The sequence below is a fragment of the Gopherus evgoodei genome, chromosome 4 (genome assembly GCF_007399415.2).
Source record: "Gopherus evgoodei ecotype Sinaloan lineage chromosome 4, rGopEvg1_v1.p, whole genome shotgun sequence".
In the NCBI taxonomy this organism is placed as follows: Eukaryota; Metazoa; Chordata; order Testudines; family Testudinidae; genus Gopherus; species Gopherus evgoodei.
In genome coordinates this window covers 149,280,977-149,308,104 of record NC_044325.1, presented here as the reverse complement: position 1 = coordinate 149,308,104, position 27,128 = coordinate 149,280,977, and the positions used below count along the sequence as shown (strand labels likewise).

The following is a 27,128-nucleotide window of genomic DNA, read 5'->3' as shown; positions in this document are numbered from 1 at the left end:
GGCACGCCAGGCGGACTACTCTGATTTTTGGGGCATTAATGAGGAATGCCAGCTCTCTAGAAGACCGAAGGCCTTAAGCTCGGAGGTGACCATGAGCACTCGAGCAGAGAGATGATGCGTCCGCCGTCAGGGGCAGTGAGGGCTGGGGCGGATGAAACCGCATCCTGTCCACACCAAGGAGGGGGTTAGCCACCACTCTAGGGAGCCTAAGGCGTTCGAGGGAACGGTGACTACCATGACCATTGGCTCCCTGTCCAAGCGGTACGCCGAGGTGGGCCAGACTTGGAGAGGACGGAGGCGGAGCTTGGCGTGTTTGGTTACAAACTTGCGGGCAACCATGGACCCAGGAGACTGAGACAAGAACGAGCTGAGGTCGTTGGGAAAGCCTTCAGACCTCAGATGATTGATGCCATCGCCTAAAACCGCAGTTGCGATAAGCAGGCTCCGGCTAGGTAGGAGACCAAGATAGCCCCTAGGAAGCCCAACCTCTGCGTGGGAACCAGAGTGGATTGCTCTATAGTAATCATCAGGCCTTGATCTGTGAATAAGACCGTGACGATGCCCACGGCTGAGTGGGTTGTGTGTCAGAGTCTCCTCGGATAAGCGAATCGTCCCAATACGGAAAAACGCATATCCGACATAGCTACGGTAGGCGGCGACTATGGCCGTAAACCGGGAGTATTCACCGCTGGCTATAAAGCGGAGGCATCTCCCGTGCGGAGGGAAGATGGCATTGCTAAAGTACGCGTCCTTCCTATCCAGGGCGGCATAGTAGCCCCCAGGAGGCAAGGATGGAATAATGGTTCCCAGGGATACCATGCAGAACTTCAACCTTATCCCCAACCGGCTGAGTCCATGCAGGACCAGGGAGGTCTGAGACCTGTGTTCGAGTGGGGAACTAGGGCATAACGGGAGTAAAACCCCTAGCCCCTTTCGTCCGCTGAAGGGGGACAGGGCTGGAGCAATTTAAAGGTGGTACCTATGCTCCATCGTGCGCAGGACCCAGCGATCTAAAAGTAACTGGGGCCATGCCAGGAGAAAGGGGGATCAGGATCCCGTCTTGCGACTGGTACACCGCCCTCCGACGAACCTTGGAAGGTCCGTCTTTGGTCCCAGTGGTAATTGCGAGGGACCTCGACTCTGGCTTTTTAGGGGGCCTGACGTTTGTCTGCGGCCACCTTGGCCTCGCCGTTTTCCAGAGTTCTGCCTCTGGCTAGGCACAGAGTATGGCGGCTGGGGCCATAAAGGCCTGCGGTTGGTCGCAAGCGTATACACGCTGAGACGCATTAGGACCCTATTGTCCAGCAGGCTTCGCAGTCTGGGCTGTCTCTGCCGCGAAGATGCCTGTACCAACAAAGGGTAAATTCTGTCCCCCGTCCTCCAAGACGGCAGCGAACTCTAGGTGGGAGGTTCGAGGGAGAAACTCCTCCACCCAGGTGCTATAATTATCGCAGCTAAGCAAGGCTTGTTGCTTTGTTACCCAGAGGCGCAGGGCCCCTGCAGAGTACACCTTGCATTCGCCAAGGCTCTTTCTGCTTCGGGGCTGGCGCCCGCTGGCCATGATATCAGGATCGTGGTCCTGAGCATAAAATCTGCGCATATGGGATGACACGGATGCGTGTCCGGATGGCCATGGAGGTACTAAAAGAAGGCACGGGCCGAGTCTCTGACTCACTCGGACCTTGCCCAACTCGGCACCGGGGACCGGCATCGGGAGGGGTATCGGTACCTGGAACGAGATCCAGACCCGCAACCAGAACGGTGTCGGGAGGTCGACCGAGATCTCGAGGCTCGGAGAAGAGCTACAGGAGTCAAGGTACCTGCCCCGGTGCCAGATGTCGGAACGGTGCCGATAGCGGGTCGGCGAACGGGATACCGACCGGTGCAGCGAGTGTGACCAGTACCGAGGAAAACAGTACCGGGACTGCCAGTGGTGTCCGGCGTGCCGGCGGGACCGTGATCATGGACGGTGCCGCTCTGCTGTACTGACAGGGGACAGTCCCTTGAAGAGACTGTATTACCCGTACCGGCGGTGCCCGGGTCAGGCAGCACTGACTCCGTCATGGCACTGAGAGCCCTCGCCGTTGGTAACATCTCCGGCGCGCAGGGAACAGCAGGCTCAACCACAGTGCGTACTGGGGAGCTGTCAGGCACCGGATTCGACGGCCCTCGTGGGGCCGGGATCCACGGTACCGAGGTCATCAGAGCTTCGGTAGGTGCCGGTGCCGGGAGAACCGAGTTATATAAGCCGTCTGGCTGGGGTGCCGTCAGCACTGAAGCAGCGGGAGTAATACGCTCAACCACGGCGCGTGCCGGGGAGCCGTCGGGCACCGGATTCGATAGCCCTTGTGGGACTGGAATCGACGGCGCCGATGGAAGCAGCTGGAACAGGAGCTCAACCACGGCGCGTGCCTGGGAGCCGTCAGGCACCGGATTCTACGGCCCTTGCGGGACCGGGATCGACGGTGCCGACGTCATCGGTGCCGCAGCAGGTGTCGGTGCCGGGCGATCCGACTTAAACTAGCCCTCTGGCCACGGTGCCGTTGGCACGGAAGCAGCCGGAAAATTAGCTCGACCACGGCGCGTGCCGGGGAGCCGTCAGGCACCGGATACTACGGCCCTTTTGGGACCGGGATCGACGGTGCCGACGTCATCGGTGCCGCAGCAGGTGTCGGTGCCGGGCGATCCGACGTAGACGAGCTCTCTGGCTGCGGTGCCGTTGGCACGGAAGCAGCCGGAGCAATACGCTCAACCACGGCGCGCGCCGGGGAGCCGTCAGGCACCGGATTCTACGGCCCGTGTGGGACCGGGATCGACGGTGCCGACGTCATCGGTGCCGCAGCAGGTGTCGGTGCCGGGCGATCCGACTAGACGAGCTCTCTGGCTGCGGTGCCGCTGGCACGGAAGCAGCAGGAGCAATACGCTCAACCACGGCGCGCGCCGGGGAGCCGTCAGGCACCGGATTCTACGGCCCGTGTGGGACCGGGATCGACGGTGCCGACGTCATCGGTGCCGCAGCAGGTGTCGGTGCCGGGCGATCCGACTAGACGAGCTCTCTGGCTGCGGTGCCGCTGGCACGGAAGCAGCAGGAGCAATACGCTCAACCACGGCGTGTGCCGGGGAGCCGTCAGGCACCGGATTCTACGGCCCTTATGGGACCGGGATCGACGGTGACGACGTCATCGGTGCCGTAGTAGGTGTCGGCGCCGGGCGATCCGACTAGACGAGCTCTCTGGCTGCGGTGCCGCTGGCACGGAAGCAGCAGGAGCAATACGCTCAACCACGGCGCGTGCCGGGGAGCCGTCAGGCACCGGATTCTACGGCCCTCGTGGGACCGGGATCGACGGTGCCGACGTCGTCGGTGCCGGGCGAGCCATCTTAGACGAGCTGTCTAGCTGTGGTGCAGCTGGCACAGAAGCAGCAGGAGCAGTAAGCTCTACCACGGCGCGAGCCGGGGAGCTGCCAGGCACCGGAGTCCCTGGTCCTGGGGGACTGGAATCGACGGAGCCGAAGTCATCGGTGCCTCTGCAGGCCGGATAACGCAACTGAGGCGAGCTCTCTGGCTGCGATGCAGGTGGCACGGAAGTAGCGGGAGCAGGGGGCTCAACCACGGCGCATGCCGGGGAGCCGCCAGGCACCAGCAGGAATCGTAGACTCTCTCGACCTCGGAAGAAGGGAACGGTGTCGAGTCGACATCGGTGCCGGCGACGGTCGGTGCCGAAAGGCCTTGGTGGTACCGGCGGGGTCCGGTGCCGAGGAGGCGCTTCTGCCCGCCGCTTGAACATCGCTCCGCGCCCAAGGTGGAGGGGCAAGTGAAAGTCCCGCACCTTTTTGTTCTCGGCTTAAAAGCCTTGCAAATGGGGCACTTATCTGTCAAGTGTGATTCCCTGAGGCACTTCAAACAGGAGTCATGTAGGTCTCTCTTCGGCCGCGGCTTCTGGCAAGCCGGGCCCCTTTTGAAAACCCGGTGAGCCATTCATGGCTCCGGCACTGGGCTCATGGAAGGGGCTACTTCCTGAACCCCGCTAACTAAACTAACCATGTTAGCAAAGAAACACGTATAACCATACAAATATATATATAAAAGTGTTATAACTGCATAATTATATACGAGAAAACGAGTAGCTAGGGAAGTGGAGGTCAGCTAAGCCGCGCTCCACTGTTCCAACGACCGACACGGGCGGTAAGAAGGAACTGAGGAGCGGGTGGGCCGGCAGGAGTATATATGGAGCGCCATGGTGGCGCCACTCTAGGGGGCGACCTGCCGGCCCACTGAGTTGCTAGGGTAAAAGTTTTCCGACGAATGTGCACGCGCGGCGCGTACACCTAACTGGAATGGATATGAGCAATCACTCGAAGAAGAACCAGGCATGTCAAAGACGCTGTTCACAAATAAGGAATAGGAATAGTCCCTTCCAAGCACCTCTAGGCTGTGAGGCAGATTTCCGCCAAAGGAGGGGGAAAAAAGAGGGAAATTTTTTTTTCCAATAGTGAAAACATGAAGGAAGCAGTAAATAAAGAAAGGATAAAACTACAAGGGTTGAACTAAAGGAATAGCAAGGTTTTGAGGGCACTGTTGTTCTTCTGACCAAAGCCAATGGCAGTAGAGAAAGAACAGGGGGTGGTTGTCTAAACACGCTGGGTAGCTGCGCGGAGTGGAGAGACGGCTGCTGCGCGTGCACGGCCAATCGGGGCACTGCTACTGCAAATCTCCTACAAGAAGTGCAGGGGCGCACAAACACCTAAAAGGGAGCACCACAGAGACAGTCCTTGAAGAAGAACCTGTCTTCCGACAGTGGCCAATGGCAGGTGCTTCAGCAGGAATGAATAGAACAGGGAATCATTGAGTGATCCATCTCCTGTCATCCACTCCCAGCTTCTGGCGAACAGAGGCTAGGGACACAGAGCACGGTGTTACATACCTGCCCACCCCGGCTAATAGTTATTAATGGACCTAACCTCTATGAATTTATCTAGATCTCTTTTTAATCCTGTTATAATTTTGGCCTTCACAACATCCCTGGCAAAAGGTTCCACAGGTGATTGTGCATTGTGTGAAGAAGTACTTCCTTATGTTTATTTTAAACTTGCTGCCTATTAATTTCATTGGTTGACCCCTGGTTTTTGTGTTAAGTGAAGGGATAAATAATACTTCCTTATTCATTTTCTCCACACCTGTCAAGATTTTATAGGCCTCTATCATATCCCCTCTTAGTCATCCCTTTTCCAAGCTGAAAATCCCTTTTCCAAGTCTTTTTAATCTCTCCTCATATGGAATCTGTTCCATACTCCCTAATCATTTTTGTTGCCCTTCTCTGTACCTTTTCCAATTCCAATATATCTTTTTTTTTAAATGAGGTGATCAGAACTGCACACAGTATTCAAGATGTGGGCATATCATGGATTTATATAGTAAAAGTGGAGGAGCTTGGTTTGCCAGACTGATCAGCAGAGCCAATACTGACAACCTACATGAAAAGGCTGCAAAACAGCATGCCTTTGGACTGCATCAACATGCAGAAAGCCTTATAAGCCGGTCACTGTCAAACCCAGTTTTAGAAGTACTTAATAAGGCTGTTAAGAATTTTGGAGACACAACTCAGTTTATGTGAACCAACGTGGCTGTTGCATCATACTTTCTACTTAAGCAAGAGATATCAAACACTACAAACTGGAGGCCAATGTTAAGCGCATTGTTACTTATTAATCCTGAAGTTGGACACTGGTTCCGAATAAGACTGGCAAACGCTTGCTATCTTTCTGCAAAAAACTCAGCTGACTGTCTAGAAACATGGGCTGCAACACTGAGACTCAGCAGTTGAAAAAGTGAAGAACTCTCTCACCATATTCAATAAATGTGCATACGTGGCTGATGAATGCACCAGTGCAAATAAGCATCAAGTATTAAGTCATTGCATATGTTATCTTGATGTCCGTGGTAGGCCAGTAGATGCATCTTAGATGTTCAGGTTATAGCAGACACATCAGGTGCATCTGTGACATCTTAGAAGAGTTAAATGCTTGTAAATTGGACCCCAAACAGATGGATGCTTGTGCATTTGATGGAGATACAAACTTCTTTGGAAGACACAGTGGAATACAAGCTTTACTCAGAGAAAGTGTAACCCTAATCTCTCCTATACACACTGAAGAGGCCATCTAGTCCAGCTAGTGCTAATACAAGCTGCAGAATCTTCAAAAGACATTAAAAAGCCATAAATTTAATGGCTCTGTTATACTCTTTTTTCAGCAAGAGTCCAAAAGGACTGAACATCTTGGAAACAAATAGAAGATACACTGGGACTGAAGTTCAGATTAATCCAACGTGGAAAAACCTGCTGGCTTTCTCATGAGTGATCCCTGGCTGTTGTCTTAAAATGACTGAAATTATTACTGGCTTTAGAAAGTATCTACTAAGATAGGACAGATATAAGTAGTGAGGCTGGTGGACTACTTTTGTTACTAAGTTTAGAGAAGACTATTGCCATTCTCTTTCTTGTAAGTCTATTGTTAAAACCACTTGGGGCATTAAACAATGCTACAAAAGTAGTAGATCTTTGTCGAGCAATAGAAGCTACCTTTCTGAATCAATCAGAGAGATATCCATTGAAAATGTGCTGGAAGAAGCAAAGACTTCAGTCCAGAAGTTGACTAATGAAGGCACTTATATTGACTCCTTAAATCAAGAGGACAAGAAGTGTTTATTAAGCCAGCTGAAAAAGTACACAGACTTGATTCTTACAAATCTACAGTAGTGATTTCTGGGTTCTACTAACCTCGACGTAGCTATTACAGATGCTTGTCTTATAAAACACCTACAGATGTGTAAGTGAGGCGCTACCAGCAATCGGGCTGCTGTATGATCAGGACAGACTAGAGAATTCTGAACACAGAATGGAATATCATACGACGAACGAATGAAGTTTAACTTCAACTTCTTCTTCTTTATCATCACTACTGGTTCAACCCAATCTCTGTGCTATGTTTCCTGGGATGAAACTAGTAGGAATTCATCTCTTGCTACTCCCAGTCACAATAGCTACAATTGAGCATTGTTTTTCCTCATTGAATAGAATTTTGTATTTTGAATGAAGTCGCCTTCTGCCTGGTCATGAGCATATAATGAAGGACTGGAAGTAACAGACACACAAGACGATACCAAAGAGTTGTGCAAAATTACAACAAGAAACGAAGAAGGATGTAGATGTAGTGCTTCATAGTAGGCTTGAGTAGCCAACTTTAATTTCTGGGTGATTTTAAAACATCAGTTAAATCTAATAAAATGGTCATGAAACATTTTTCAGTTTTTACTATGGTGCCATCCAGCCCATATTTGCCCTCACAGTCCTACTCTTGTCAGCCCTCACCCCCCTGTATATTCTGGGGCTGGTGGCTGCACCACTGGCAGCCCGGCACTCTGGGGCTGGCGGCCGCACTGCCTGCCCGCTCGACTGGTGTTCTGGGGCTGGAGGGCTGTGCTGCCCGCTTGCCCCCAGCGTTCTGGGGTTGGGAGAACTGGGAGCCATGCTGCCTGTCTGGCGCTCCAGGTCGTGCCACCAGCCACCCAGCACTGGGGATGCTGGAGGCCACAGTTTCCACCTGCCCAATGCTCTGGAGCTGGAAGCTCTCAGGCGACCTGACGCTGGGGTGGGGAGGCTGGGGGTGGACAGGAGAGGGGCTCTGGGCTCCTCTCTTTGTACTGCAGAACTACACCATGACCATAGAAGAAGGGTCTGGATTTACCTCATAATGTATACAATATGAATACATAGTTAACACATTTAACAAAGAATTATACAGAAGACAGTACACTAACACTTACCATCTTAGCCACTTTGTTCTCCTTCATGTTTATTATTCATTAGTTATTATTATGGTAAAATTCAATTTATTATAAATTTGTCAGAAGAGAAGAATAGAGTTTTAGATTTCTTTTCTAACTAATACACTTTATTGCCAATTTTAAATTCTTATAGATGTATTCAGCATAAAGTTGACCATAATTATTTACATATTTGAATTGTATTAATTCAAATGCTGTAAAAACTGTATGTGGGTTTCTCACATTTTAAGAAGAGCCTATTTTATGGATTTTATATAAAAACCATGAACACTGTAATGCTATTATAGCCATGCAAATTTTTTAATTAATAATTTATTTATTTTTGCTATTTACTAGAAACATTTCTGCAGTGCAGGACACACAGCGCTTTTCCACACACAGCCCTGTAAAATGGGTTTTGCTAGCCCCATTTTACTGATGGGCAGAGAAAGGCAGAGATGAGTGAACTGACTTGTCCATGATCACACAACTAGCAGGAGTCAGGAATAGAATCTTGGAGCCCTGTTCTACTTTTCAAACATGTATTTTTCCCTAAATATCCCCCAATATAGGCACCTGAAAAATACTCTAATTTTTTTTAACCTATGCTTTCCTTAATCAAAAGTGTATCCGGAGACAATTAGATCAGCATGGGCCCTTAAAATAAAATGAAAGGTACATTTTAAAAAATAAATAAAACAAAAAGGTGGAAATAATATACTATCCAATAAGCAACAGACCTTTAATGATGGAGTGACCAAGCCACTTTTAGTAGGTGTCCAAGAAGACATTTCTTTGTTTTCCAACTTGTTCTCTAGAAAAGATGTGAAATTCTGGGATAATTTTTTTTCTGAATTAACTGATGCAGAGGTAAGCTTTAAACTGGTTTTAGGAGTCTCCATAAAGGATGTTTGTATTTTCTAAAAATAATAATAAATGAAAATATATTAAAAACCAGTAACATAATAAATGCCAACTTGCCAATGTTTTCAGTTAGTATGAAACCTTAATTTAGATATACATGCCTGCTAACACAAATTATAACTTTTTAAAAAATCAAAGTAAAAAGCCACCTTATGCTTTTTTTCTTTTTCAGAAACCGCATTTTCTTTTGCTTCTCTTGCAAGGTTTTCCTGTTTAAAAAACAGAGTAGTGTAAGATGTAGTAAATGCTCTATTTGCAAATATTTTAGCTGACTATATCTTCTGTACAATAATGGACTAGTACACATGTTCAGCATTCAGTTATAAACACACACAACAATATACAAGCAGCATTTAATTAAATTTCAGACTTCAGTAGATATTAAAAAAGTGGAAACAAGAATTAACAAACTTATCTTAATTATATATGGGAAAGGATACATCTCTTACTGTCCCAGTTTTCATTAGTGTTTGTTTTTGAATTATGCAATATTTTTTTTTCAGACTGTTTCTCATTCATTTACTTTTATGGAGTTCTGCCACATAGGGAGTTTTGTCCTCTTTGGAGTCGGGTAAATACAGCAAAAATGTATTCATGAATATTCTGTCAAACATTTGTGATCCCTTTTATTCACTAAGGGCTTGAATCTTCAAACACTTAGGTACATGAACAGACCCATTAAACAGTCCATTGACAATTACACAACATGAATAGAGAATTTATTTGCACAAGTAATCTACTGAATAACTGTGAATAATGAGCAAATAAATAAAAATTACAATCTGTTTGTAGATAATTCATGAACTAAAAAAGAAGCTAAATTCATGAGATTATTTGTTGCGTATTGTTTGGCCAGTTCTGGTCTTGTGCTAGAATGAGTCATTTAGCAACAAATTCCATGAGAGTGCTTGAGGTTGTAATAAAAGGTAGTGTACAAGCTCAGCAATCCATATGCTAAGATTCAGACCATCAAACATTCCTCCAACAGTTTGTATCTGGATAAGAAAAGGCTAAAATGTCTGGGTCCAAAACATAATTTCATTTTTCATATGCCTGTACTCTTGTATAGAAATCTTCTGTAGAGTTGCAACTGGATTAATTCAGAGGCCAAAGGTGAAGTCCTAGATCCATGCAGGTCAATGGGAATTTGACTTAAATTCAGCTAAGCATATTGACTTCAGAGCATATCAAGCTCTTGAGAGCAGAGTGAGGCTTAGTCTATACTACAGAGTTTTACCAGCATTGCTATGTGGGTAGGAGTATAAAAAAGTGAACCCCTCTCCCTGACATAGCTATGCTGGCAAAACCCCCAGTGTAGACACAACTATACTGACAGAAGAGTGCTTTGTCAACATAGTATCAGAGGGGTAGCCATGTTGGTCTGTATCCACAAAACTAACGAGGAGTCTGGTGGCACTTTAAAGACTAACATATTTATTTGGGCCTAAGCTTTTGTGGGTAAAAGAAGAACCACCATCTGAAGAAGTGGTTTTTTACCCACAAAAGCATAGGCCCAAATAAATCTGTTAGTCTTTAAGGTGCCATGGACTCCTGGTTGGTTTTGTCAGCATAGTTAATGCTATTTGAGGGAGTGCTATGCCAGCAGGACTCCTTTTCCCAGCATATCCTGTTTCCAACAGGGAGCTTTTCTGGCATAGCTCTGCCAGAATATCTATACTCGCAAAGGCTCTTTAGTGTACACAAGTCCTGAGAGAGAGGAATCAACCCAAATTTCCTCCATAGCACTAAATGATATAGCCACAGGGCTAAGCCAAAAAAATTTAAATGTAATGCCACAAGACATACCTTCTCTTCAATCTCTATTTTAAGCTGCTCCTTAAGGGATAATAGTTCACTTTTCACATGAGATAGCTCAATTTCCTAAAAATTACAATCAGATAAGAGTTAATAATTTTCTGTTAAATTGAAAAAGAAAATGGTTTTGAAAAACTCACATAAATGTATGTCATATACTATTATACTGTTCAACTTTGCATTATTTTAATGACAGAATTAATTCTAAAAATTAACTGTGAGTACCTTCAAACACAAAGCCATTTACAGGCCTATGTTTAAATTGCATGTTTTGAACTAATGGAGTTTCCTATCTAAGGAACAGGTATATTCAGCATGAATGAGTTAAACTGTAGACTTAGACCAACCCCTTCCCATGGAAATACATATGAAAAAGTAGTCCTGTAAGAAGGAAATCTCCATAAGAATCCCCTCACTGGGTTTGAGGGAGTTGAGGAGCTGAGCTACACTGTCAGAGACTCCTCAATGACTTGGTGACTGCTCTCAGAATATTCCCCAAAGTGGGGTTTTGCCAGGTAAAGGAGGGGCACAGAAAAGTTAATACAGTCATAGGCTAGGAGGTTGTTTTTATTTTTTTCAACAGATCAAGTACTATTGAGAAATGTATCTATTAATATTTGAACAGGACTGTTCAAGTCAAGCAGTTTATCTCATGTTATTTGTGGCATATTATTACCAGGAAAAAAATGGCACACTGTTTGATACAAAAAGTTCCTTAATCAGATAGAGTGGTGAAAACATTCAGAGGCCATCAGGAGAAAAGTAGACAGGAAAGTACACTTGCTTACATTTCATTTAAAACATTTTATACTGTAACGCATATAAAAACAATAATAAGCAAGTATGGCACACAGACATCGGGGGGCTAGCCTTCATTGTCCAGTTCCAGAATATAAACTACACATCTAAAACAGAGAAAAAATAAACAGTAAAAAAGGAAATATTATCTAGTTATGTCACTCATCTGCAGCTGTTTCTTTTAATTTTCTCGTTGTTATTCACTATTAAGGTTCAGCTCTTACCAAGGATCTCTTTACTGACATTTGTTCTTGTTCTTTCATCTTACAGAGTTCTAATTCTGTATCTTTTTCTTCAACCATTTTATCATATTGATGCTGCATACAAAGAGTCATGTGCATAAGTGTGATAAATAAAAATTATCACTTAAAGACAGCTAGGATTCATTGTTTATTCAGAAGTTACAAAAGATTACTAACTTTTTTAGACACAAAACTAGTTTAAAGCTTCAATGATACATATCTTAACTCTTTCCACAGATGATACTCACACTTTTTCTCTATGCAATAATATTCTGTGAGGCCATTTAAAAGCATTTTATGTCCTCAGTGGGGAATCAAATGTAGCTGTGTGTAAAGGCTGGTTATACTACAGCAAGTAACATTTATGAACATATCCATTTAAAAAGAGTGCTTCATTAAAATATGTTAAACTGAACTACCCAGGGCCACTGAAAAGTTAGAGGCCTTACAAGAATGGTCTGAATTAACACCGAAAGAAAACCTGGGGTGGGAGAATGGGCCCAAAAGGAATCTGAAATGCCAGAAAATCTTTTCAGTATCCTTCCCGCAGAACAGAAATGGGAATATTCATAATTCTAAATGATCATTAAGGTCCATATTTCTCTTCTTCCATAAAAAAGTATGCAAATATAATACCTCAATATTTGCAACCCCCAAAGCAGCTCTAGGAGAGCTGCATCTCTGCCACAACTAGTATTACAGTATTAGGGATATTGCCAAATGCTTTTGTTACAAGTAGTAGTATAATTTCTGCTTATCTACATATTTAGGAGTTAAGATAGTGAAGAAATGCCTCGTGTCACTGATGCATTTCTTGTTAGATGTTAAGAAACTGAGCATATCTCCAGCTTAATTTTCCTAGATCAATGTCCCTATAATAAAGCTCCATTTCCTAGTTCCTAATACTTGTGGTTTGTGCAATTTTACTGATTCCAGACATAAAGTCATGTATTGTACATATACAACTAGCAAAATCATTTTACCTTGTGTTTTTCCATAAGTGCTACCATTTCAGCGATCTTGTGCTGACATCGAATATCAATTTCTTTCTGCAGTATTACTGCTTCATCAGCTATTAACCTCATCTTTTCCACCTGTTAATAACACAGTATTTTCTTATAATTTGTGAGCAGTATTGAATGCAATATTTTAATGAAACCCCCAACGCTACCGATAGTTTAGTTTTTATGACAGTCCAACACTTAGTTGGGTGTCCATTAGCTCAAAAGCCATTTTGTTCTTTATATGGCTCACTTGCAGTGCTTGCACTGTTACACAGTTTATCGTTAACTGTAACAAAGGCAAAATTTTGTGGCATCAAGTAAAAAAAAAAAGCTAAAAATATATAGAAAGTTAAAATACTATATATACATTAAAAGAAATGCTTTTTCCACAATGGACTTGTCTGACCATTTTTGTATTTTATCAAATATTGAAACCACAGTTATTCATTTAATGAAACACACAAGATACATTTTGAAGTTATTCTAACAATTAAACTAATATGGATGGAATGAACCAATTGATTTGGAGTATTTCCTTCTTTGTGATATTGTAATCTACAGTACTGAAGATTAAAAAATGCCTGGCTGCCCTGAAAAATTTGTAAAACAGATACTTTAAAATCATAGTTTTTTTCCACTTTCATTTTATTTCAGTCTGGTACTTTCTAGCAGAAAAAATTACTGTGCAATTAGTTTTAAAAATAACATTTTTATTTTAAAAATTCCTGTACTAGAATGCACATTAGTTGAAAGGCAATTTAACAAACTAAGGCCTACATTTTTAAACTTAGATACCTAAACTGACGCGCTAAATCCTAATTTTTATTTAAGTGCCTAACTTTAGAGACCCAAATATGAACATTTTCACTGAAGGACTCAAAGCTGAAAGCCTATAATCACCAGTATTTGTAGTTCACACAGTTCCACTGACTTTATCATGGCCCTGGTCAAACTCCCCCACTAGACATTCACTAGGTGCTGTGTTTGGGTCTCACCATGCTGGATCCATGTGCTCTTATGCTTCCTGAATCTGAACAAAATCCATGCATTCCCTGTCTCTTACTCTGGGTCTCTAGGCACACTTTCAGGCTACAAATATTCTGCTAACAACCATCTGGCACGCTGAGACTCCAAGGTCCAACTTCCTAGGCCCTTAAAATTAACACCGGCACCCCTAGGCTCCCCAGTAGCTTACTCACACACCTTCTCGGAGCTCCAACCTTGTGGGCACTCTAGTTTAGTTTCTCTTCAGGGACTCATGATAGTTGAAGCAAACACACAGGCTTTGCAAAAGGGATTGCTAAAGTAATTACTTTTTATATTAGCGCAAAAGAAATTCAGATCATGCAAAATAAAACACATCTATATCCTATTCTCTCTCTCCATTTCTTCATTTGTTTCAATTTCCTCCTCAGTGTTTTCTGGGATTTGGTTAGAGTCCTCTAGGGTGTCCAGGAGCCCCCTCCTGCTGCCTGTAGATTTCTCCTCCAAATCATGGAATCTCTCTTTCCTCATGCCAGTTTCCTTTGACCTTGGCTGGACCTCCAAAGTCAAAAAAGTTCTCTCTCCTTCCAAAACACTGTGTCTTTGTTCCTCTCTCCTGCACCAAGCTTTCTTCATCTGTCTGACCCTACCCTTACAGATTCTGTGTTTTTAAAAACTAGCACTAACATCTTGGTACTTGGTTTTGCTCTTTGGGGATTTTCCACTTTTCAAACCCCCTTGCAGAGAAGTTAGAGAAAACTGTTTCTCCAAGGCTTCAGCCATCATACTGTCCAAAAAATGGTCCCATTTGAATGGGATTCGTTCACATTAATGACTTAATTTGTTTGATCTATAACTTCTCCCAGTCCTTGACTGACTTACTACAAATTGAGGGCTGGAGTTACACATACAATACATGATCTCACCCAGAAGTCATAAATTGTATATAGACAGTTTTCCCATATGGTCACAGGTGTCCACAGGACAATAACATGTGAAGGGAGTTCAGGATCAGCCCTAAAAACTTTACAAAACACATTAAACATTGGATAAATTATCAAATTACTCAACTGAATCCAAAGAAACAGTAAATTTTAGTAATTCTTACCTTTTCAAGAAGTTTTTCTTCTGTTATGTTTTTTGCCTCAATTTCTTTTTGGTAGCTGTCAACTGTTTTCTTATGTTGCCCATTTACATTTTCAAGCTCTAGTTGTAATGTATTCACCTTTTAACAAGACAAAAATCATTTAATTAACATTCAGGAGTAAATTTTAATATATGTTGATTCATTTAAGTGGTTATTATCTATCCTGTACTGGAGATACAAAATGAGTAAGGTAATATCTTTTATTGGATCAACTTATGTACTGGGACAGTTTACCTTCTATCCAAGATTCAAATTTTTTTAAACAAGGATCTGAGCTACGGCCCTTCACATTTTTTCCTAATTACTGGGAAAATAGCAACAACAATTTCCATTAAATCACCCCCTCCAATTGAAAAACATATGAAAAAGGAAAAATGGAACTTAGTGAGTTTCAACTAATACTGTTGCCAAGACATCATCCCCTACAGAGGGCGAGGTTTCTGATTACTTGAGCAGACTGGGCCCCCTAAAGTGTACATGATGTCCTAAAATTCACAAGGAAATAAGACCATGCTTGCTATTCCCTGGATACTCATCCATGGCAGTATGACTTGCTCCCAGAGCTTCCATTCTTGTACTCTTCCTGTTCCTGGAGGGGAGGGGATTAGCTATGCAAAGCAGGGCTCTGCAACAGTTAGACTCCCATGCCACCTTTGCAATCCCCATCCTAAGCAGTACTGCGTAGTCTTTGGCCACAGTCAGTGAACTAGTCCTGTGGGTTTTTTATTGTCATGGTATAATTCTCCACTCTGAACCTTAGCGTCCAAAAGATGGGGTACCAGCATGAATTCCTCTAAGCTCAATTACCAGCTTAGTACTTGTAGCGCTGCCACCAACCAGGAATTCTAGTGCCTGGTACACTCTGGTTCCCCTCCCCCCCCCAAAACCCTTGCCCGGGGACCCCCAAGACCCAGTCCCTCTGGATCTTAACACAAGGAAAGTAAACCCTTTCCCTCACCGTTGCCTCTCCCAGGCTTCCCCTCCCTGGGTTACCTGGAAGATTACTGTGATTCAAACTCCCTGAATCTTAAAAACAGATAGGAAAATGCACCTTTCCCCTTCCTTCTCTCTCCCCCTCCCAGACTCTCCCTGAGAGAAAAACTAATCCTAACACAGAGAGAAAATTAACTTTTCTCTCCCCCTTCCCTCCTTTCTCCCTACCAATTCCCTGGTGGATCCAGACCCAGTCCCCTGGGGTCTCACCAGAATAAAAAAACAATCAGGTTCTTAAACAAGAAAAGCTTTTAATTAAAGAAAGAAAAAAACAGTAAAAATTATCTTTGTAAATTTAAGATGGAATATGTTACAGGGTCTTTCAGCTATAGACACTGGGAATAACCTCCCAGCCTAAGTATACTAGTACAAATTAAAATCCTTTTAGCAAAATACAAATTTGAACTCCTTCCAGCCAAATGCACATTTGCAAATAAAGAAAACAAACATAAGCCTAACTCACTTTATCTACCTGGTACTCACTATTCTGAACTTATAAGAGCCTGTATTGGAGAGACTGGAGAGAAACCTGGTTGCACGTCTGGTCTCTCTGAGCCCCCAGAGTGAACAACAACCAAAAACTAACAGCACACACACAAAATTCCCTCCCTCAAGATTTGAAAGTATCCTGTCCCCTGATTGGTCCTCTGGTCAGGTGACAGCCTGGCTCACTGATCTTGTTAACCCTTTACAGGCAAAAGAGATATGAAGTACTTCTGTTTCATTAACTCTTAACTATCCATTTATGACATTTATAATTTCCATTTATAATAGAATTGATTGAAGAACAGAGAATTTTCCTGGCCCACTAGTCTTAGTAAGTTTTTATTATTATTAATAAAAACTTCTATGAAATGAACTGTACTTGTTAAAACATCTTTTGAACTGCTGATTTTGCTGGCAAAATGCCTGGAAGAGGCCAACAATTTGCATGTTTGACTGGGAACTGATTTCAATGAAACCATGACATGAATTAAAAGGGTGCACTCTAGTAAAATTAGTTTATTCAAAATTAAATACTCAGAATATTTAAACAAAAGCTCATATATTATGGCAGAAATAAATTATCACACAAATTACATATAACTAGTTAATATGCATATGAATAATTAGGCTAGAGAGAAATGTCTTGTGCTACTTTCAGTAGGTGCTAAAGAAAAGAAGTTCAGAAGGAGAAACAAATCATTTATATTATTTTGTTCGTTTTAGTAAAGCACAAGGATATTAGTAACTTAAATAATGTTATATTGCTGTCAAAGTATGTAAATATATTTTTAAAATTGTTGTTGTAGCCATGTTGGTCCCAGATATTAGAGAGAGAAGGTGGGTGAAGTAACATCTTTTATTAGACCAACTTCTGCTGGTGAAAGAGACAAGCTTTTGAGCTACATAGAGCTCCTCTTCAGGTCTGGCTGACCTGACCAACTACAATGCACACAGAAAATGCTCATTTATGAACAAATAATTTGTGGTTTAATCCTGCTCCTAGTCAAGTCAATGGGACAACTTCCTTGATCTGAATGATAGAGAAGCAAGACCTGGATAACTTTATTTTTCAGGAAAACTGAAAAAATTAAAAATAAAGAGAGATTCTGAACTCCCAAACTCCTACTTCGATTTGAATTTTGTTGCTGACCTGTATCTCTGCAATGAGCCAGAGAAAATCTAAATAAAATTGTGCTTATTTATCCATAAAGGTTCTTATATGGTCACAGATATTGTAGTACTGGAATGCTACATCTGAATATTGCAAGCCGCGCTAACTTCTAATTCAAAGTATTAACTGATCCAAAAAGATAATACGTGCATGGGTGCTTGCAGCACTAGAAGTCTGACAACTCTTGAAATCTTGTCCTAGAAACAGTGGATACAATTTCATAAATGTATTATTAAAGGTTTGATTCAGTGAGGTGCAGAGCATCTCCTGTAAGATTCTGAGAAACTTCAATTCCTAATAATCTCAATGGGGAGCCGACAGTCTCCAATATATCATAGCTTGATACAACAAGATGTTGAATATTTTGGCCCCAATCCAGCAAAACAATATAACTTGCTTAATTTTGAAACATATAAGTAATCTCATTGACTTCAGTAGGACTGAAGGACAGACTCATGCTCTTTAACTAATTGTCTTTCACTTCTACAAGAAATATTTAGTATACACCTACCTTCCCTTCATAAATACTGGATTGCTTGCTTTCTGCTGCAATTTTCTTTTTCAACACTTTATTCTGTTAAAACCAAAATAAAGACTAAAGGTATGCATTTAAACATTTACATGATTTTATTAACATACTGGAGTATTGCTTTGTTGCTTCAGTAACTAAAATTAGTAAAACACACAGGGCAAATTGAGGCAGGGTAAACTTCAGCTGCCCATTTACAACTGTTTTCTGCATACTGTGAACTGCCTCACCAGCACACAAGTCAGAACTGGGGCTAAAGATTGATCCCAGTACCCTCTCCTTTTTTTAAAAAAATTTTACAATCCACGTCCCATATCAGGCCCCCTAAGATTTGTGCATGGAAAAGTCCTCCCTGTGGAAGGAGCACTCAAATACTTCAATAACACTTTTTTATCCTTTGTGGACACTGTGGAAAACTCTCCACATGGTTCAAGGTTCATGTGAGTGACATGGGTGGAAGAAAGGAGGAAAAAGCAGGAGGCAGAACATCTCTGCCTCCTGCTTGTGGAACTTCCATGAAAAAATTAATACAGTCCCACGCTGCACTACAAAGGAATCTCCAGAGGGCAAAACCTGATGCAGTGATACAGAGGCTCCAAGCAGATGGCCCAAGTTTCTAGATGGCTTTTCTACAAGGAGACAACTCTGCCCCCTTGTAGGGTGAGATGGGAGAAACTCTGTGAAAAAATCTTCAGTGTGATTTCCTCACAAAAAGTCCACTCTCATGGCTTTTAACAAGAGAGGACAATCTAAGCTCAGATTTTTCTTCTCTTACTGATGGATAACTAACATAACTCAAAGCAGCAAAGAATCCTGTGGCACCTTATAGACTAACAGACATTTTGGAGCATGAGCTTTAACATAACTCCAGTGTTTATTTAAAGTATGATGATACTGTGTATCAAACACAAAATAATCAGAATTTTTTATAAATATACTCTTTCTACGATTACTTTTCACTAAAGTAGGCCAAGTTTTACAATTAAAAAGAACCATTGTAAAGACAAAACTTTCTTTAGATTTGACTTGAATTAAGAGCATTGGCCTGCTAAATCCAGGGTTGTGAGTTCAATCCTTGAGGGGGCCACTACTGAGGGATCTGGGGCAAAATCAGTACTTGGCCTGCTAGTGAAGGCAAGGGGCTGGACTTGATGACCTTTTGAGGTCCCTTCCAGTTCTAGGAGATGGGTATATCTCCATTATTTATTATTTATAGAAAAGAGAACCAGTTATGTAATCTCATAGACATTTGTAAACCCTACCAGAAACTGAACAACAGTACTGTTCTAAACACATGCAGCTAGATTTCTATGTATTCCATGTTCCTGTAACTTTTAAAAAGTCTCCATACCTCTTGCTGCAGTTCTTCGTTGTATTTGGTTTTATTTTCAACTTGTTTCTTTAAATTGTTAAACTAAAAACAGAGAGATTTCAAAAAATGAATCACTGCAAAATAATTTATTTTTTAGAATTTGTTAATTTATTTGATTGCTATTTTAAGAACAATTGCATTTGTCTCTGCATAGGTCTCAATTCAGTAAGGCATTTAAGCATACTCAACGTCAATAATGTGATTAACCTCACTGATGCTCACTGGAACTATTCTTGGCCTCAACTCAGTAAAAACACTTAAGCACATGCTCAACTCTCTATTTAGTACAACATTTAAGCATGTGTTTAACTATAATCACATACATAAATCCCACTGATTTCAGTGGGGCATAAGTACAAGCTGAAGTGTTTTGCTGAATCAGGATTTAAAGCACTAAATCTTTAATGATTTTGATAGTCTACTGCTAGCTAAGTAAAACTGTAGTAGGACAGCCCATCAAAAGCTGCCATTAGAGCAAAGCACAAATTTGTAGTAGGGAATCATAATCACCTCTTTTCTGTTCACAAATTGTGTATGACATACTGCAGCTAATGCTTTAAAACTTAAAAGAATTTTTGAAGTTCTCTCTAGTTCATAGTATAATATTACACTCTTATACCTTATTTTCTAGCATCTTCAGTTGCTTTTCCTTTCTTGAAATTTCACTTCCAATGTTTCTAGTCTGAAATACATTATTTTTAAATCTGACTAAATTATTATTAGAAATTTTACCACAAATTGCCCCAAAATATGCAGCTAGTTTTCTTCTGCTACTTACTTAAATTTACAAAACAAACAAGCAACCATCCCTTATTCTGGGTGTCTTTATCTAATATAATTTCACAATAAAACTTCATAAGAGACTGTTTGGCATGCTCCAAGATATATCTCTATACACCAGAAAATATAATAAGAAAATAAAAATCCTCCACACCAAACATACTAGTATTAAAATCTCCCTGACAACCATGGGTCACACTGGTCATTATAATCATTCAGAGACATACATATGGAAAACATGGGAGGCGTTATGCATGATGAAAATTACATTCTCTAGGCCTTGTAGTTAAAGGCAGGTCATTCAAAGGTAGAGTGCCTTGAGACAAACGTCTACAGACAGGAAGTGGGAGACATTTCTCCTTGATGGATCACTGTGTATTGCAGGTCTTACAATATAAATCTATTAATCTACTGAGTCAAATGCTAACAAAGAGCTTGTGGAGACTTCAGAATGAAATGAACAGTAAGACGTAAACAGCTAGGGGACACCCCTGTTTTGAGGTGAAGGTCAAAGGCACAGTCTGGTACAGCTGGTGATGCAGAGACATACTAGCATCCTTCAATCTGTGCAGACAAGGTGCCAGCGGGCTTGATCGTGTGAAAGGTCTTGGTTGAAAATGCTAGGGAAAGGACTTTGGGTAAGTTATCCTATAGGAGACAGAGGAATGTCCTGTGAGTTAAGTGTGTAGTAGTAAGAGAGAGCCTGAAGCATGGGTCTAGTGCAAGGCCTGAGGTCTCAACCAAAGTCAGAAAAAGTTATGCTATGAGCAACAGTTAAGCCCTGTCAAAAGCAGATGCTTGCCTGCAAGTCAGCGTCCGGTACATGAACTCCGCACCAGTATTGCTACCATTGCTAAAACACACTGAATATGTAAATACATTCCAGCAGGCCAGTACAAGAACACCCCAACCCAGAACATGATAAAATGGTTTGACAAAAGTAATGAATAGTGATATTTTGTCTGAAACATCAGGAAAAAGTACATGGGGAGATAATAAACATGTCATGAAACGTGTAAGGTGATGGATAAGTTGTTTACCCTAGGTTGTTTGTCTCAGTCTATAAATGTTGGGAGACCTCGCTTTAACTGCTTGTCTGGCCCAGGGGGCTGTGGAAAGTCCCGCCATTGACTGAACTGGTCCATTGTCACAGGCATACATGTGTTAATGTACCTGTAACCACTGAGCCACGGCATTAGCACCGTGCTTTGTAGGCAATAAACCTGGCCACGTGCCTTCGCTACTAAACAAAGTCTTGTATTTATTGGTCAGTTCGATCAAAGCCTGCTGTATTGGCTATCTGGCCAAAGCCAGTGCAGCATGCAGAAAGAACACATGCACGCAGCCGAACATCTAACAACAAAGTGTAAGCTCCAGAATGCATGTTATGATTTGGTTTTCTCTGCAACCATTTGTTTCCAATATTCTGATTTTGTATAATTTAAATCTCTGTTGTTTGATAATAAACGTATTCTCGTTTTCACCATAAATATATCTAAGTGCTGTATATTAAGTGGACTGGTGTTCCTGAATTAAAACTATATTCCTTTTTGAGTGGCACAGCTGAGTTCTGTGAACGTGGAACAGGAGCTGGGCAGTCCAGAGGGATAGCTGGAGGACTTAGGGTTTGGTGTGTTCCTATCACTAACCTGCACAGGGAGTGCAAGGCCTGAGGAGGCCTGGAAGGTAGTGTCTGCATTGTCAGAGGCCAGTGCAGTCAGGGAGCTGATCCCTAGCAGGCACAGACAAGACTTCCTCATTCTAAGGGGCAGATAGAAGCCTCACAACCCTGGATACTTGTAGAAAGCATCACGGCCAGCCCCTTCCTATACAGCAATTATTTCCTACTCTCCTACATCTGTTTCCTAAGGATACTTTTTTTGGCTCAGACATTTACTGCTATAGCTTTTCATAATAAGATGTAGCACTGTATATATCCCATACATTTTCTTCACTTTCATCCAGTTTAGTTTTAGCCTCTTCATCTTTCTTTTTCATCTTCTCCTTCAGAGACTCCAAGTCATTTCTAAATGCCAAATTAATAAGTATTAGTAAATAATTAATTTAAAACCGATTTCTTTCACAGGTGCTAAAAAAAAATATCACAGCTTAGCTGAAGGCGAGAAAGGCAGCTTCCTTTATAGCTGGTATTAAGGGTGCTTTATGCCAGTCTTTGAAGATGTCCCTGAAAGGTACAGGGCAGTGGCCCAGACTTTCACTTCTGAGTTGTACTTATTTTTCACAGACCTAAAAAGTCCTGTGCATCCAATAAGTTTATCTTTCTATCTACATTATTTTAATGGATCTATCTCCATAATATCTAAATCCATATTATGGAAGGCAGATTAACAATGAGACTTGTCAAAACATACAACATTTCAGATAGTAAAATTTAATAGGAATCCTTGTCTCCATAATAGTTATGTCTCATTTTTTCCACATTTAACTAATAACTTCGTATATGCTATTTTCTTTAAATTTCCTTTACAATTAAAGGTTTTTCCTCAGAAAACTGAAAAACCAAACTTCTGTCCTAGATGAAAATGAATGATGTAGTATAGTTCTTGGTATAAACTGTGCAGCAATTACAAAAAGAACATAACTAACAAATACAAAGTGGGTGTAAATTATTGTCATAGCAGTTTCATGGCACTGTACGCTGCCAGAGTAGTCTTAATGTAAATGAGAATGTGACACAAAGGGTCCCCTGTTCTTTGCAAACAAGTCTCACCTCAAACCTGACAAGCTCACTACACCACACATTTGCAGGATATTTACCCAAAAGTAACACATAAGGTACCTATAGAAAGCTCATGACTTATCAACACTCATGAGCATTACAAAATGAATGTGTGGGTAATATTTAAGGAATTATATGGAAAGTATGCTTTATGGACTTGAAGCAGAAGTTCATCATCAGAGGATAATGTGTCTCCGCAATGGCTCATTTGAGGAGACTGGAGTTGTCATTCTGTCCTGGTTAGCCAGTGATGTAATGCAGGGCTCAATAATCTAGCCTTGCTTCCTCCCAAGACTTTCAATGGAAAACCATCAGACACAATCACAAACAATCAAAACCACTTGGAGGTAAAAAAAGGAACGTCACAACAGACAGAGAATCACCCTGTCTATGAATGAAGACAAAAGACTGTTTCAGTATAACACAGAAGGGGAAAGGCACTTGGTATTCTTTCACTGAGGAGACATCTTGAGGATGGTGCTTGATCTCACGAAAAATTGGAGCCATGTTCCTTTGAAGCCAGCCAGCTCTGCAACACACTGAACTTTAGGGGGGCGGGGGAAGGCGAAGATCTACTTTATTAGATAGGAAAAGTAAATATTAACAAGTGTAGACCTACATTAGTGTTTATGATTTAGTTGTAACCATCTGTTTCCAATACTCTTATTTCTAGTAGAATCGCTATCCATTCTTAACTAGACCTTATTTAGTTTTATTACAATTCTGTATCTTATACAGGAGGAGGGTTTAAGGTAAAACTGGGGTATGCTGCTCCTTTGGGGACAGAGGATCTGGAATTTCTGTGAGTAACCAGCGTCAGGTACTGGATATCACAGGGAAATGCTCGAGGGGAATTTATGAACACCTGAAAGGGCCTGGCAGAGCCTGCAGGAGGGTGCTTGCATGGCTGACAGGCCACCCACCCATCACAGGCAAGAGTCTCCTTTGTTACCTCCTCCTCTTCAGGAAGGAGAGTAACAAGGTGACTCTCAGTCCCGGGTGCCCTAAAAATCATCATAGAGAGTAAGACCTATTTCATTAACATACAGCTCAAAAACAAATATTTTAATCTGAAGTCATAGAAGCCAATGCCTAAACACATTTATACATAAAAAAGGATAACACCAAAATCTAATAGTAAAGGAATCAAGACTTTTTCTGAGAATATGCTACTTATATATTTGTTTTTTCTTCCCTTAGCTGGCCGTTTGTTTCTTCAAGGTTTTCTATTAGCTTCTTAGTCTTTTCTTCTTTCTTTCTGTTATCCTAAACAAAGATGCATGCAATCAATTATTTATTTTGAGTGAAATTCAATTCATGCAGTGACAGACAGCACAAAGAAGTGCATATGCTTTCATCTGGTCCTCTGCATAGGGTGAATTTCACCATTTGTATTTTAAAATACAAAAAATGTGTTGTTTCAAAATTAATTAACATCATGAAAATGATCATGTGTCATATTTCGATATACTATATGCTTTATCACATTTTATTTTAAGTAAGAAGTGTCTTCCAAAAGAAGGTAAGTTTATTTCTCAACTTGCCTTATGAATTTCTTGTAGTTTCTTGAGCTCTGTGACAGTATCACTTTTCTCTTGTGCTATTTGTTCTTTTTCTAATAAAAGCTTATTGCAATTCATGTTTAGTTCCTTATTCTGCAGCCTATTAAAATAATTGGGAGACAAGAGGAATACTTTATTTGTATTCTCAAATTCCCTTTCAAATCAGACCATGAAAAAGCTCCTGGAACACAGGCTAGCTGAAAAATTGTTGACTTACCACTGTAGAGTTGTTTTTGGTTATGTAAATCCCTGCATGCTGACTGAATTAACAGGTGGCAGATTTTCCTTAGAGTACAATTATTTTTCAGTGACTGTACAGAAATGCAAATCTCTATGCACTCGGGCCTGATTCTACTAACTGCTTAGCATGCTGATATATCTACCTAATCAGTACATTTAAAATGATTTTGAACTACCAAAGTATGTACACAGCTAGACTATGTAACCATATGTTTTTATTGCTGTTATCTTCGTCCTCCTCCCACCATTTGTTACATACACTTAATATATCTTGTCTTAAAAAGCAAACATCATTCTGAGGTGTATTTGCAATAGGGCTATCAAGCAATGATTTATTTAAATATTTTTGGATGTTTTCTACATTTTCAAATATGCTGATTTCAATTACAACAGAATACAGAGTGTATATTACTCATTTTACATTTATTTTTGATTACAAGTATTTGCATTGTAAAAAAATAGTATTTTTCAATTCACTTAATACAAGTGCAATCTTTTTATCATGAAAGTTGAACTTACAAATGCAGAATTATGTACAAAAAAACTGCATTAAAAAATAAAACAATGTAAAACCTTAGAGCCCACACATTCAGTCAGCCCAACTTCTTATTCAGCTAATTGCTCAGACAAATATGTTCGTTTACATTTGCAGGAGATGATGCTGCCCGCTTCTTGTTTAAAATATCACCTGAAAGTGAGAACAGATGTTTGCATGGCACTGTTGTAGCTAGCGCTGCAAGATATTTATGTGCCAGAGATGCTAAAGATTCATATGTCCCATCACACTTCAACCACTATTCCACAGAACATGCATCAATGCTGATAATAGGTTCTGCTCGATAATGATCCAAAGCAGTGTAGAATGAGGCATGTTCATTTTCATAATCTGAGTCAGATGCCACCAGCAGAAGCTTGATTTTCCTTTTTGGTGGTTCAGGTTCTGTAGTTTCCGCGTCGGAACTTTGCTCTTCTAAGACTTCTGAAAGCATGCTCCACACCTCATCCCTCTCATTTTGGGAGGTACTTCAGATTCATAAACCTTGGGTCAAGTGCTGTAGCTATCTTTAGAAATTTTACATTGGTACGTCCTTTGCATTTTGTCAAATCTGCTGTGAAAGTTTTCTTAAAACAAACATGTGCTGAGTCATGTTATAACATGAAATATATGGCAGAACACAGGTTAAACAGAGCAGGAGACATACAATATTCCCTCAAGGAGTTGTCACATATTTAATTAATGCATTACTTTTTAACAAGCATCAACAGCATGGAAGCATGTCCTCTGGAATGGTGGCCAAAGCATGAAGGGGTACACAAATGCTTAGCATATTTGGGGCACAAATACCTTGTAATGCTAGCTACAAAAGTGCCATGTAAAAGCCCATTCTCACTTTCTGGTGACATTGTAAATAAGAAGTGGGCAGCATTATCTCCTGTAAATGTAAACAAACTTGTTTGTCTTAGCAATTGGCTGAACAAGAAGTAGGACTGAGTGGACTTTGTAGGCTCTAAAGTTTTAACATTGTTGTTTTTGAGTGCAGTTATGTAACAAAAAAAATTACATCTGTAAGTTGCACTTTCATAATAAAGAGTACAGTGCTTGTATGAAGTGAATTGAAAAATATTTGTAATAAAAAATATTAAGTGAGCATTGTACACTTTGCATTCTGTGTCGTAAGGGAAATCAATATATTTGAAAATGTAGAAAACATCAAAAAATATTTAAATAAATGGTTGCTTGATATGCTAGACATTAGGAAAAATTTCCTAATTGTAAGGGTAGTTAAGCATTGGAACAAATTATTTAGGGATGTTCTGGAATCTCAGTCACTGGTGTTTTTTTAAGAACAGGTTAGATAAACACCTGTCACAGATGTTCTAGAAAATACTTAGCCCTGCCTCAGTGCAGTGGACTGGACTAGATGATCTATCCATGTCCCTTCCTGTCCTCCATTTCTATGATTCGAAATAAGACTATAAAATCATAGTGACAGGCAACAGATTCTTCTAGATGTTTCTACAGTGTACAGCTTGTGGAGCCTGATCCTAATTGGAGCCTCAGCCATAATATAAATACTAATAATCTCTCAGATTGTCTGAAGTGAGTCTCCAGCTGTAAATACTAATACTAGTATTAATCTAATTTTAAAATGCACAGATAAATATAGTAACACTGTTGGAGGGGGGAAGAGTACGGTGGCAGTCCATTCAGCTTTTTCATTACTGAAAAATACTCTTGAGGAGCAGAAAGGGGGAGGGAGATTGCGGTATCAGCAACAGTTGCACCTTGATTTCTCTTTTACAAACTTCAGAATTGACATTTGTTACAGTTTAAGCCGTTTTCTATGGTTCTTCCTGAAGACAACCCCTTTCCATACATTAACGCTTCCTCCCCTTTGTGCTCTGGTACCAATAGGAGGGAAAGACAGCAGAGACAAGTGTGAAGTGAGAGATACATTGTACCCTTTTGCAATTACTGTGCAACAAAATGTTAAATTTTTCATTAGAAAACAAATCAC

At 41.2% G+C, this 27,128-nt stretch overlaps 1 protein-coding gene across 1 annotated transcript in view; it reads right to left on the bottom strand.

The window, feature by feature from the left end:
* The window catches only part of SYCP1 (synaptonemal complex protein 1), a 71,405-nt gene that overhangs the window by 8,491 nt on the left and 35,786 nt on the right, over positions 1-27,128 (bottom strand). Inside the window, 12 exon segments of the mRNA XM_030561805.1 lie at positions 8,563-8,742; positions 8,896-8,955; positions 10,553-10,627; positions 11,584-11,676; positions 12,585-12,695; positions 14,698-14,814; positions 17,898-17,960; positions 19,267-19,329; positions 19,907-19,969; positions 22,012-22,093; positions 23,961-24,073; positions 24,352-24,469. Coding sequence (XP_030417665.1) covers positions 8,563-8,742; positions 8,896-8,955; positions 10,553-10,627; positions 11,584-11,676; positions 12,585-12,695; positions 14,698-14,814; positions 17,898-17,960; positions 19,267-19,329; positions 19,907-19,969; positions 22,012-22,093; positions 23,961-24,073; positions 24,352-24,469 — 1,138 coding nt within the window.